Source organism: the organism of the source record quoted next, unplaced genomic scaffold (genome assembly GCF_019419815.1).
Source record: "Pyrus x bretschneideri cultivar Hongxiangsu unplaced genomic scaffold, Pyrus_bretschneideri_v1 Contig110, whole genome shotgun sequence".
Lineage (NCBI taxonomy): Eukaryota > Viridiplantae > Streptophyta > Magnoliopsida > Rosales > Rosaceae > Pyrus > Pyrus x bretschneideri.
In genome coordinates, this window is record NW_025999403.1 from 572664 (window position 1) to 585489 (window position 12826).

Consider the following 12826-nt stretch of genomic DNA (forward strand, 5'->3'; position numbering starts at 1 on the left):
CACTGCTGCCACGCCTACACTCACCCAAGTGTCGACTATTACACCTACGGCAAAGTAGGGCCCTACCTCGGCCACCATCGCCCTGTCTCTAGCCCCGAGCACCACCAGCAAACCTACCTCCACGTCCGTGACCAGTGGCGCTGAAACCACCGCTAGAAGAACTAGAACTAGTACCACCCCTCTTGAAATTCTGGGTCTGACGAGGCCCGAGCGACGTTTGACCTTTACCCTTAACATCTTTCTTTTGATTACCGTTCTTCTCTTCTTCATCACTCTCGCTCGTCTGGTTCTCAGAATCCTCAACTCTCAGAAGAACCTCGTAGAAATCCTGGTAAGTATCACAGTGAGTAGTAGTCGCCATCGAACGCCATTTCTTCCTATTACCTAAGCGGAAACGACGAAGCATCTCCGCCGGATTACCAGCAATCTCCGGATGATAGCGAGACAAGTCAGTGAACTTCTGATAGTACTCATTCGCTGTCATCTTCCTCTGTTTCAACTCAGTAAATTCCTGCTTCTTACGATCGATGTACTCAGGGGCACAAACCTTCTTTTGAACAAAGCAATGAAAACATTCCAATCCGTCTTCTGAGCTGGAGTCAAACGACGAAGTTCCTGCTCCCACCATGCTGCAGACTCCGTACCCAGAAACCATGAGGTTGTCTCAACCCATCTCTCGACTGGAAGATTCCCCTGATTATTCAGAACACGAAAAGTCTTCTCGATGTGCTCTAACCAACGCTCTGCGCCCTCGTGCCCCTCATTACCCTGGAACTTATCCAGTTTCAGATTGTACATAGTCTCCAGAGGAGTCCTCTAGGGAGGGCGAATCGCCGACTGGATGGCGGTAGCAATAGCTTCCCCCAGCTGAGCAATATCGGGGAAACTAGGCTCATCAGAGCGACGTGGTTCCTGACGAGGCGGCATAGTTCTGACAGAAGGCACCAAAATCATTAGAATACTCACAAAAGACACAGGACTGCCAAACCTAAGCTCTGATACCAAACTGACACACCCCGACAGAGATCAGGGCGTGCTGGCCGTCACGTGGAAGTGACGTAGCCATGTGCACAGTGCGGAAGCTAATAGAAAAGTAATAATATAAAAGTACAAGTAATTAAAAACTAGCATACAAGGTCAAAGTAAGTGTGCTAGCGTAAAAGAGACGCTAAGTTCAGAGCAATAAGCCTACAGCAGTCCAAATTAAAATGATGCGACAACAGTGCACCCGAAAGTGACCCTACATTGGTGAGTGTCTGTCAGAAATGCCGGGACGCCCTCTGGGAAAACCACCGAACCTGCTAGACCACTAGAACCTAGAGGGGCGCAAAACAAAAGCGTGAGTGGGCAAAACAAAGTTCTTTGAAAACCATTTCAAAAACAATATTCTAACCCCTCGCTGTAAAACCTGTATACTTCCCAGAAAATAAACATATACACGTACTTATAAATATGCCAATCATGCTCAAAGGTATGCCATGTCAAAGCCTCATAATGATATGCAAGTGCTCAGGTATAAATCATATCAATAACATATCACTGGCAGCCGGAGTCCCCTAAAGTGACCTGTGCGGCTGAATCTAGAGCTCCAATCTCAATCTCAATCACTAAACCTGCCCACGAGTCGGAACCACCTATAGTGGTCTGTACGACAGGCCTGGGTGTAAATACATATAAACGCTCTAGTGCTACGATCACGTGAAGGCTGTGCGAATCATCACGGGTCACCTACGAGTCGGAACCACCTATAGTGGTCTGTACGATAGGACTGTGCACCTAACTTGGATCCAAGCTGAGCGTGTGGTGCGGGAGGTGAACATCACGTGAAGGACTGTGCCCTACTCTGGGCGGGAGCACTAACACCGGGGGTGCAGGTTATGAGCTCTCTATGTATCTCAAATCACTACTAAACATAAATGTAAATCACCACTCACCTGGCACTTACCTGTGCGTCCATAGCACCAATACATACATACATATATATAAATGCAACTAATCATGCATAATAACCGACAATAACATAAAAGGAATGGCATATAACGAATAAGCATTTATATAAATTTCTGGGAATTATATGTATATAGGTATATATGGAAAACCAAAAGCCCACTCACTGGTATGTGGAAGGGTCGTAGCCCCCCTGCCTCGAGTGAGCACGCTTGTCGTCGGGATACGTATCACCTATATGCAAAAATACTATAAAAACGTTAATTTTAAAGCACATAACCTTCCGTTCAAAATAACTTCTCATACATTGCTCAAAATGGACAATTGAATATACCAACGTGCTCTACACAACCTCAGGATCACAACCATATTTTTAGAAAAATTTTCCACTGCCGCACGCACCGGCCACGCGCAGGCACGTGCCTGGCACGCTGACGGCGTCAACTGACGCCGTTAGGAATATTCCGTCAGGTTTGATAGATTCCGTTAACGGCGTCAGGAATATTCCGTCAGAATTGACGGAATATTCCGTCACCTTCTCCGGCGAGTCTCCGTCGACGTCGCCGGCGCCGGAAACTGGGAAAACCTGCAACTCGAGTTTTCTCGTTCATTTTTCAACCCTTTTTCATGATTCTAACACCAAAATGAAGTCCTAAACTAGTAGAACACGTCCAAACAAATTTTAAGGGCTAAAACCTACGAAAACTCACCTGTCACCAACCTCCAAAACCGGTCAAGCTCGAACCAGGCGATTCCAACGTCCAATTTCGTCCAACGAAGCACTCCGAGGCTCCTGGGAACCTCACTAAGACATCTATGAACTTCAAAATTCCAAAAACATGCTAGATCAATGTTTGCATGAACAGTACACAAATCTGCCATTGTCGAATCGACGTGAAAACAACAGATTTCATACCTGAAAATGGTATGATCGTGCTCCCCTTGACCTCACGACCTCGACTGTGCCTTAGTTTCTTCGATCTGTGATGGTTTAGTGTAGTTATGTGTGTGTCAGTACGAGTTCGAAGAAAGAAGAAGAAGAGGAAAAGAAGCTCGGGAGAGAGAGAGAGAGACAGGGAAAGAGACAGAGAAAGGGATAGAGACAGTGAGAATGTGTGTGTGGCCCAACACCTGCCAACACCACACCAAGCAACCAAAAACATAACGAAATGAATTAGGGGCAAAGTTGTAATTTCACACGTACGTTAACATGAATTTTGGGACGGGCCGTCACACCTCCACTGTTGGATTACGATCGAACAGTGGTTGACCATAATTTTCTTACACCATGGTGTCTAGGAGAATGGGACTCATATTAATATTTCTAGCCTGTACCTCTTAAATTCAGATATGATTCTTCAATTTTCTTCAATTTGTTGACAACAACATCCATAAGCATCCGCTCTGACAGTGATATCGCAGAGCATGAGAGTCCAATTTGCATCATCAAAACCGAGCATTCCTTCAACCTTCTTGCATGAACTGGGATTTGATCACCATGTGCATCTTCACATTCAATCAGCAATGAAGGGTCAACTATGTCCATGACATGGTCAGGCATCGCCATCGTCGCGAACTAGTGAATGCTTAGACCACCTTTGAACATGTCATTTGTAGGTTGTCTTCATGTGAATATTTCTAGCAACAATAGTCCAAAGCTGTAAATATCTCCAAAGATGGAAACTTGGCCTCCCATGCCATACTCTGCCATTTAATACATGCATTAGGACTTAATTTGGCCTAGTGATAAGTTATTAGGAAAAGAAAACATTGGAAGTGAGAGAAACTTATACCTGGAGGAATGTAGCCTTCGAACCCTTTAACCCGGTTGACATGGTTTGATTTTGAGAGGGATCATCGAACTCCTCCAAGATGAACCTTGCTAAACCAAAGTCACCAACGTAAGTCACCGACGTGAGCCACCATATCTTCGTTAAGAAGAACATTCCCTGGCTTCATATCACAATGAACAATTGAAGTTCCACAACGATGGTGGATATAATCCAATGCAGAAGCAACTTCAATTGCAATATTGCATTTTTGGATAAGGCTCAATCTCTTGCTTCGAGATTGCTCATCATCTCTTAGATGCAGCCAGGCATCTAGGCTTCCATTCACCATATACTCAAAAACTAGACTTTTGAAATCTTGGCCCTGATTGTCAATGCTTGAGCATGCAGTTATGATCCTGAGAAGATCAATGTGCCTTATGCTTCTTAAAGCTTTGCATTTGTCCATAAAACTCTTGGATGCTCGTTGTTGAAGAAGGTTTAATACCTTTATTGCAACTAGAGTTCCATCACTGGGGAGTACTCCTTTGTAAACAGAACCAAAATTTCTTGAACCAATCAGATTTCCCTAGAGAACCCAGTTAGTTGATTCAACAAGTTTTGAGTAAGAGGCTTCTAATTTCCAATCCTTATAAGGACATGAAGTTGTAGGTAGACCTTTTCGCTTTTTAAGCATTGAGTAGGCGACAATGAAGCCAAACATAGCAATTAAGAAGGCAAGTGCACAAGTTACAGGGATGACTACATTTCGGGCAAGTAGTCCTCAAGATGAATGAGGCTTTATGTTGGGGCATGCAAGTAAATGTAATTTTGAGTTGCCAGCACAGAGCTTAGGATTTCCAAGAATTGAGAAACCAGGTACATTTGAAAAGATTCCGGCTTCAGTTATTTTACCCTCAAAATTGTTATATGAAGGGTTAAGATGGGTAAGAAATTTAAACTTGCTTAGAAATTCAAGAATTTGCCCAGATAAGTTATTACGTGAAAGATCCATATCTTCCAGGCTTTTTAAACTTTTAAGAGATTGAGGAATTATTCTTTGAAACTCATTACTTTCCAAATTCAAGCGCACCAACAGAATACAACTGCCAAGGCTTGTGGGAATTTCAGCTGATAAATTGTTTCTTGATAAATCTAGCTCTACTAGATTTACCAAAAGACCAACTTCAGACGGCAGCGAACCAGTCAAATGATTGTCATACATTCTCAAATAAATTGAAAGGGATGAAAGCCCAAAGACCTCTATAGGTATGGTGCATGTTAGATTGTTATCAGAAAGTGTTGGAAATGTGCCCTAAAACCAATCATATGATGATACTTTACGGACATTTCAAACTAATGTAGTTTAAATGTAAAGGGCAAAGATTATTGTTTGAGCCGTCTCATATAAATGTTATATGCTTAAACGATAAGTCCAAGGAATATGTGATTGGAAGAATGCGATCTAAAGAAGTTAGATTCATGAGACCATTCTTTCGTTGACACATCCTAAACGTTCCTGATCATAGGATTGTCAATTGGGCATTGACAGTCCGTTAAGATCAGTACGTGCTATGTCTTCTCTCAGGGAGAGTAACTAGTCTCGAGTCATTGGTGTGTGTGACATCAAGACAAGTACGTAGGTGCTCAATAGAGAATGAGTTCACTGAACACGATCAACGAAGAGTTCTCATATTCATGTCACATGAGAACTCATGGTTGGGATAATGCAAATTAGTCTTTTGACCTGAGGCATCACAGTTGTCTTGTGGTTAGGTCCTTAATCTTTGATTATGTCAAAGTCACTCCATCAGGAGGGTGTCCATGGCATCGTTGGGGTTAAGCCACTTAGCCATGGAGGCAAGTGAATGCGCAACAAGGGATCTCTAACCTTCAAACTGTTTGAGGGAGAATACTCTATGATATGATTAAGAATCTTTGGCCAAAGTATGAATGAGATTTAGGAATGTGTTCCAAATCACATTCAAGGTAATCATATAAGCACAAGACTCACATTGGATAATAGACATGAATAAACTATCAAACCAAACAATGTGGTCAAGAGTATTGTATTAGAGAAAGACCGTATTGCATTTGTAATCCTAAAACTGAATAGGTTCTCCACCTCTTCTGATTAGCTTGGGTAACCATGACATGCTGCTAGGCGTCAACCATGGTTTGTGGAAGCCCTAAAAGTGTATTATCACTAACGGGAGAATTGAAAGTAAGTTTCAATTCACAATCGATTTGAAAGAGTTTGAATCGCCCACTGCCTCGCTAAAAAGAACCTAATGGATCGTACACTGAGTAAGAATAATTAAATGGTTTAATTATTTATGGCAAGGATTAATTAATATGATTATTAATCAAACGAATAAGTTCGCTGAAGACCTCGGGATAGTTTTGGACCTTAAGGCCCAATGGGCTTCGAACGTCAAGTCCATTGACTTAAGTTGTATGACAACTTAATGAATAATGATTCACAAAGACCCAAATAGCCCAATGAATACCCTAAGGCCGGCCATTTAGAGAAAGAGTGGGTTTTGACTTATTTACAAGTTTGCCACTCAAATGAATTAAGGTATAAGTGTGACTTAATAGCCAAAATTCATTAAGGGTTGTTTTTGGGGAAATTGGAAAAACACAAACTCTCCTTTCTCTCTAGAAATGGCCGGCCACCCTTGAGAAAAACATCTAGCAATCTTACTTCCTCAAGGTCACTCATTTCTTCTCCAATCTTACCTTGGTGTGGAGACTTAGAGGTTCTCAATTTTGGGAACTTGGAGAAACCTTTTCATCCATCAAAATCCATGGATCTAAGATGCAAGGAATGAAGGCCCTCTCTTTGGGTGATTAGCATTTGCTTATGCAAAGAGGAATCTACAAAGGTATTGATTTCTCAACTCACTTTGTTTTGAGTTGAGTCTTGGTTCACCTATCTACTAGGCTTTGAAGTTCATGGGTTAAGTTTTGTTTTTGAGTGCATATAAACATGATTCCGCCTTTTAATTGTTAATTGCATGTTGTAATGTTGCTCAAATGAACTTGTTTTTCACAAATTTTCCTTCAGAAAGGTCAAGCTCTAGTAGATGTTGGCAGTCTCCTAGACTTGGTGGTATATTTCCCACAAATCTATTGATGATTAGATAAAGTTCTTCTATCAATGAAGTCAAGTTACCTAGGGACGACGACATTGGCCCAGAAAGATTGTTGTCACCCAAAGATATTTTTTCCAACTTCTGAAGCCTCCCAATTTCTTTAGGGAAACTACCACTGAAATAGTTATCCTCCATTCCAATAAAGACCAAGTTTACAAGATTTCCAATACTGTAGAATTTTTCAAGTCGACGAGCCGAGGGCCCACTCCAACAACACCGATATTGTCCCCACTTAACCACTTGCACAATCCTCAAGTGTAAGGTTTTATCACAAAAGGCCTCGGTGTTAGTTAGAGTGAGGTAATCCTATTTAAATGGCTTTTTCTCCTTCCCTCCTGGCCAATGTAGGATAGATGTTTCCAACATTTCCCTGCATGTGAGACCCCATTTTATGGGTCACACATGGAGATCCACACATCAGCAACCACGTGGAGCCATGTTGGGGCTCATCGATCGAGCGGGGCCAAATGGGGACCCATCTAATCACATGGCATCTTTGGCCTACGTGGAGCCATGTCGGGCCTCACCCAATCGAGCGGGGCCAATGGGGACCCACCCAATCATGTGGCACTACGGGCCCGTCCCTTAACTCTGATACCATGTAGATTTTCTAGATTTGAGATTCAATGTGTTTTATTATATTCAAATGTACAAGTGACAAGGTATATATGAGACATGAAAGGGAGGAGAAGCAGCTAACTAGAAGGAAGAAAAGAAGGTTGTTTATCACAGCTAACTAGGGCTCACCTACTTAACACAATCAGTCATCTTCCTTAGATCAAGGAAAAGCTTTATCTACTTTACACTAATAAATCACTTCTCTTAAATTAAGGAAAAGCTGATTTACAACAATATGGCCTTAAGCTTACCCCAGAGATACTACCCATGGTAGCTGACCCTAGAAGCTAACCCTAAACCCATCAAGACACACTTCATTCCTTCAACGTATGCCAAGCTCAATTCAGTACTAGAGAAAGCTGGATTTGTTCGAAGTAATGCTGATTCCTCACTGTTTGTAAGAATGGGTACCCACTACAAAAAAAGTAGTCATTACCAACGAAGATTTTCCGAGGGCCTAAAAAAACAGTCGTAAAAAGCACATTTTGTGACCATAAAATATGAGTTGTCGGTAACATGGCATGAAACAAATTTTTATTACCAACGCACATGATGTCCTCGGAAAAAGTCTCAAGTTTCGTTGGAATTGTACTTTTGTTTGGCAAGAAGAATTGGCGCCAGTTATATTAACGACAAGTAAAGTTCTTATCGAAAATAGAATGGTTATTTTCGAAGGTTTACTCATGTTGACGAAATTGATTTAGTATTATTGAGGGAAAAAAAGTCCTCTTGGTAATGTTTTCATATTTTCGAGAGAAAAAAGTCCTCTCGGTATTGCTTTTATATTTGCAAGGGTGATTAGTTGTTGTCGGATGTAATCATATTTTTTCCGACAAAAATTTTTCTTTGTTAGAATAAATTTTAAGGCATATGGTTTTGTTGGAATCAATTATTTACTAAAGGTCACATGTGTCGTTTGAATATTCTTGAAATAAATTTGATGCTTAATTTAATCATATAGCTTAGAATACATATGGAGAAAATTGGACCATAAAATTAAAAAAATAAAACTATTGAGCAAAAAGGTGTATAACTTAATATAGTATTCTATGATAAAGAAATAATTTGCATGCCCTTGTTAAATCATAACATTTGTCATGGACATTGAACAAAGTATAACCACATCACTTCCACAACTAAATTTTCAGTCAAAAAAAAAAAAAAAAAACCACACACACACACAATCACAATGAGAGCTTATCCCACAATTTCATCATCTTCGTCATCATTTTGGTTGGCTTGAATACCCCCATGCGCCTCTTCTTCTTGGTATGGCTCATCATCATCATCAACATTAGGCATCTCATAAACATTTCTAGGCTTTGTTTCCACCACATAACTCCAAGCCTTATTTTTAATCTCTCTCACATAAAAAGCTTGGGTTGCTTGGTTTGCCAGGACAAATGGCCTCTTTAGTATTCAACTTGCAAGTTGTATTAATACTAATTATTCCATAACAATCTATCTTATAGCCTGTTTCTTTTCACACAATGTCATACCACTCACAATTGAACGATACAACTTTATTGCCTTCTGTGTAACGAAGCTCAACCACGTCTTTTAATACTCCATACCAAGGCACACTATCAATCTGATTCTCCCCCTTAACCATAACTCCACAATTTTGTGTTTTTTTTATTCTCATCATGTTGTAATGCATGAAACCTAAACCCACTAATATAGTTATTAGGCTAATATTTTACTCGCCTTTCCAGATCGAGAGCCAACGAAAGCATTTGCTCATCAACTTTGTGATGCGAGAATTACTTGACACTCAAATTAAACCCTCGTTTGACAATTGTAGTAGAATGGATAAGTGAGGGATCGTTCTAGACCGGGGATTAGGAGGGCTTGCTAAAACCTTCTAAATTGACTTAAAAACGTAAAAACAATATAAAACACTAAACTAGACTCAAAGAATGTGAAACTAAACGTTAAAACACTAAGACAAACCAAAAGAATCAAAATGCTTTAAAAACACAAACTAAATTGATTTCTAACTATATTGAACATTAAAGCAAAAGGGGGATTGAGGTTTGACGAAAATTGAAATAACGAAACAAGTTAATAACTAGACAGAATGTAAATATGAAATTGATGAAATAAGATGGTTGGTGAATTAGCTAGAGGTTCTTTCTCCACACATGATGTTTATGCATATGAATCAATTTCCAGTTATTCCTTCATTGAATTATGAACGACAATGCCCCAAATTAACCGTGACATCACTAGTTAATCCTTAGATTTTCCTTATATTATTGGATTGGATGGCATCATTCGACAACCCAAAACATTCTCAAAAGTTCCCTATATGTCATCATAATAGAGATACAATCGAAGATCATTAAGAAAAATGAAAACCATAAGCATTGACAAAGCATTTGCAACTATGACATCATGTTACTCATGCTAAGAATTAAACTTAACGCGATTGTGACAAGCGACCTTCACTACTTTCAAGTATAAGTTAGTAACGATTATGTGAAACCTTCTTAAACTTTAGCCACATATTCATGCATGCTAATTAAGTGTCGACCCTCAATCAACAAACACAAATAAGTTAATCATCAAATAGTAAAGCCAATTGCATTCACGAATCAAGAGTTCATAACCGGAATTCATCAATTCATATTACATAAATAATCATGGTATTGAAATCACCCCTAGCCAAAAAGGGTTTAGTTCCTCATAACTTTGAAATCAAAGAAACACCTAAACATTCCAACAACTCAATCTTGAATTGTATGAACGTTTAGGCACTCTTCTCTTCCATTCCTCATATTACAAAACAAAGAGAATTGAATTTAAACATTGAAATCAAAGAAACGCGTAAACATTCCAACAACTCAAACGTGAATTGTATGAACGTTTAGGCCCTCTTATCTTCCTCTTTATTGTGGCACAAGGACTAAGGGATGTTGTTGGTGTGTTGAATGGATTGGGGGATTATGGAAATGGATGAGGAGTGGTGGAGAAAATGGTGCAGAAAATGGAGAGACACTCACGGCTAAGGAAGAAAATGGAAGTGTTTGTGGTATGTTGTGTTGTGAATGAGATGAGATGGTCCTTGAATGAATGAATGCAAGGGTATTTATAGGAGTAGTGGAGGGAACATGACAGCTAGGAGGTGGGTGGAAATGTGGCTGCAAGGTGAATGAATGATTATGAGTGAATGCATGTGATAGTGGCTGATTTGGAAAGCTGAAATTGTGATGGGAAAGCCACGGCAAAGGGACGAATTTCTGTGGCTGCATGTTTAGGTTTGTTTAAGGGTGCATGTGGGTGAATATTAAGTTGGAAATGCATGTGCAATTGCATGTGTGTGAGCTGGAAATGGGATGGTAGCCACGGCAAAGGGAAATGAGTGATGGGTTGAATGTGTTGGCAAGGCTTGTGGAATTGTGTGAAGTGTGTGTGAATTAAAGAATGAATGGTGGTGTAATGATGAAGAATAAAGGGTGCAAAGTGAATGAATAATGAAATGGGAAAGCATGACCAAGGTGGAAATGCATGTGAAATGTTGGAAAGGAATTGGGAATATGAGTAGGCCACGGCATGGAGTGTTTGTTTGATGATGATGCATGTGATGGGTGGAAACAAAGGGGGAAACATGGCACAAGGGTGCTTGAGTGAATGATTGAATGTGCATGTGGATTTAAAGAATGAGTGGTGGTGTAATGATGAAGTGAATGCATGTGGAATTGCAAGGAGTGCACGACATGGATGGTGTTTTGTGCATGTGGCTGCAATGGTGTGTAATGATGGAGGAATAAGTGCATGTGGTTGAATTGGTGGTGAATGTGCATGATAAAGAATGGATTGGGCTGCAATGGTGTGTAATTGGGCTAGGGTTTAAGTGCATGAAATGGACCCAAATTGCTCCCCCTTGCATGGCAAGGAATGGTGTTTGTGTTAAGCCCATGGCAATGTGATTGTAATTGGGTTAGGGCCATTGTTTTGTGTCCTCAAGTGCATACAAGGCCTTCAATTTCATCCAACACTTGGGCTCCAAGAATAAGCTATCCATCCTTAGCCCAATAGTGCTCCAAAAAGGCCCCAAAACACTCCATAATGCATCCTTTCGTCAAACACGTCTTATAATCCTGAAAACACACAAAAGAAGCATAAAGAACTAAAATAACTAAAGAAACATAACGTAAATGTACGAGAACAAGCTAAGTAAGTCGCCTAAATATGCTCCTATCACTTTGTTACCATAGTATAGTTGTTTGATCTGCATATATGGAAATAAAAGTATTGTAGAAACAATATATCTAATAATCAACAGTTTTCACATAAATATTATACATACCCTCTCATGAAACCAATTTGAAAATTGAAGCCTATCTGACTCCTTCATATTTCTAACACCAGAATGCATTAGAATATTCTTATGTTCTCTGCGCATATAACAAGAAGTTAGTTAAATTAATATATTAAAATATTGTAATACTAAATATAAGTAGTAAAAGATCGAATGTTGAAAGTTCATTTGGTATGAGAGATTTCTTACTGAATAAAAGGTAGACATTCATCACAATTTTGTAGGACATAAAACTTGGCAGCCTCAAGGAGTTCGATACTCATCTCTTCAAGTACACCTTTCCCAAAAGATTTACCTGGTGTTGAAAAAATAGGTAATTGAGATGTATCAGATAACGATTGACCTCTATCATCATTTCTATCCCTTTGATTAAACTTAGTTTCAACTCGATGCAAATAACGAGAAATACTACGTTCTCCAGCAGCCACACATCGAGATAAATTTCCAGAGTATCCATCTAAAACTTGTAATTCAAATAACCATTTACATAAAACTCTATTATCATCATCTGACAACGTATAGTCACCTGGGAGAAAATCAAGCTTACCATCTTCTCTTACTTTTGGATGATATCTTTCCCTTATACCCATTTCGCGAAGATCAAGGCGAGCATTTAAAGAATCATTTGTCTTACCATCAATGCTCATCATTGTGCCAATCACTCTCTCAAATACATTTTTCTCGATGTGCATAACATCTAAGTTGTGATGCACCAAAAGTATATTGTGCTCTTGATTAGATTAGGGTTGCATCCATGCCATTTTTTATATTAATGCCTCCACCCTTCAAAGGAGGCAACAAAAACTCTCCATAATCAATATTCGGAGTAACCGTGAGCATACAGGTCACCTTAAAGTCATCTTGTTTGTCTAGTTTGTCCAGTTTAGGTTTTGTGACAATGAGTTCTCCTTATGCCAATTTTAAATTTAGGGTTTATGTATATATTAAATTTCAATTATTCATTTTTCATGGCTGCTGCGATTTTCTAACAATTAGGGTTTATGTATATA

The 12826-nt window shown here is 39.6% G+C and overlaps 1 protein-coding gene across 1 annotated transcript; it reads right to left on the reverse strand.

Annotated features, from left to right (window-relative positions):
• Nucleotides 1–3840: 3840 nt before the first annotated feature.
• Nucleotides 3841–12466, reverse strand: LOC103928167 (probable L-type lectin-domain containing receptor kinase V.3). Its single transcript, XM_048577393.1, has 3 exons — nucleotides 12006–12466; nucleotides 11805–11892; nucleotides 3841–4305 (listed from the first exon to the last, which is right to left on the reverse strand). Exons 1-3 carry the CDS (start codon nucleotides 12464–12466, stop codon nucleotides 3841–3843), a joined length of 1014 nt encoding a protein of 337 aa, XP_048433350.1.
• Between the last annotated feature and the right edge of the window lie 360 nt (nucleotides 12467–12826).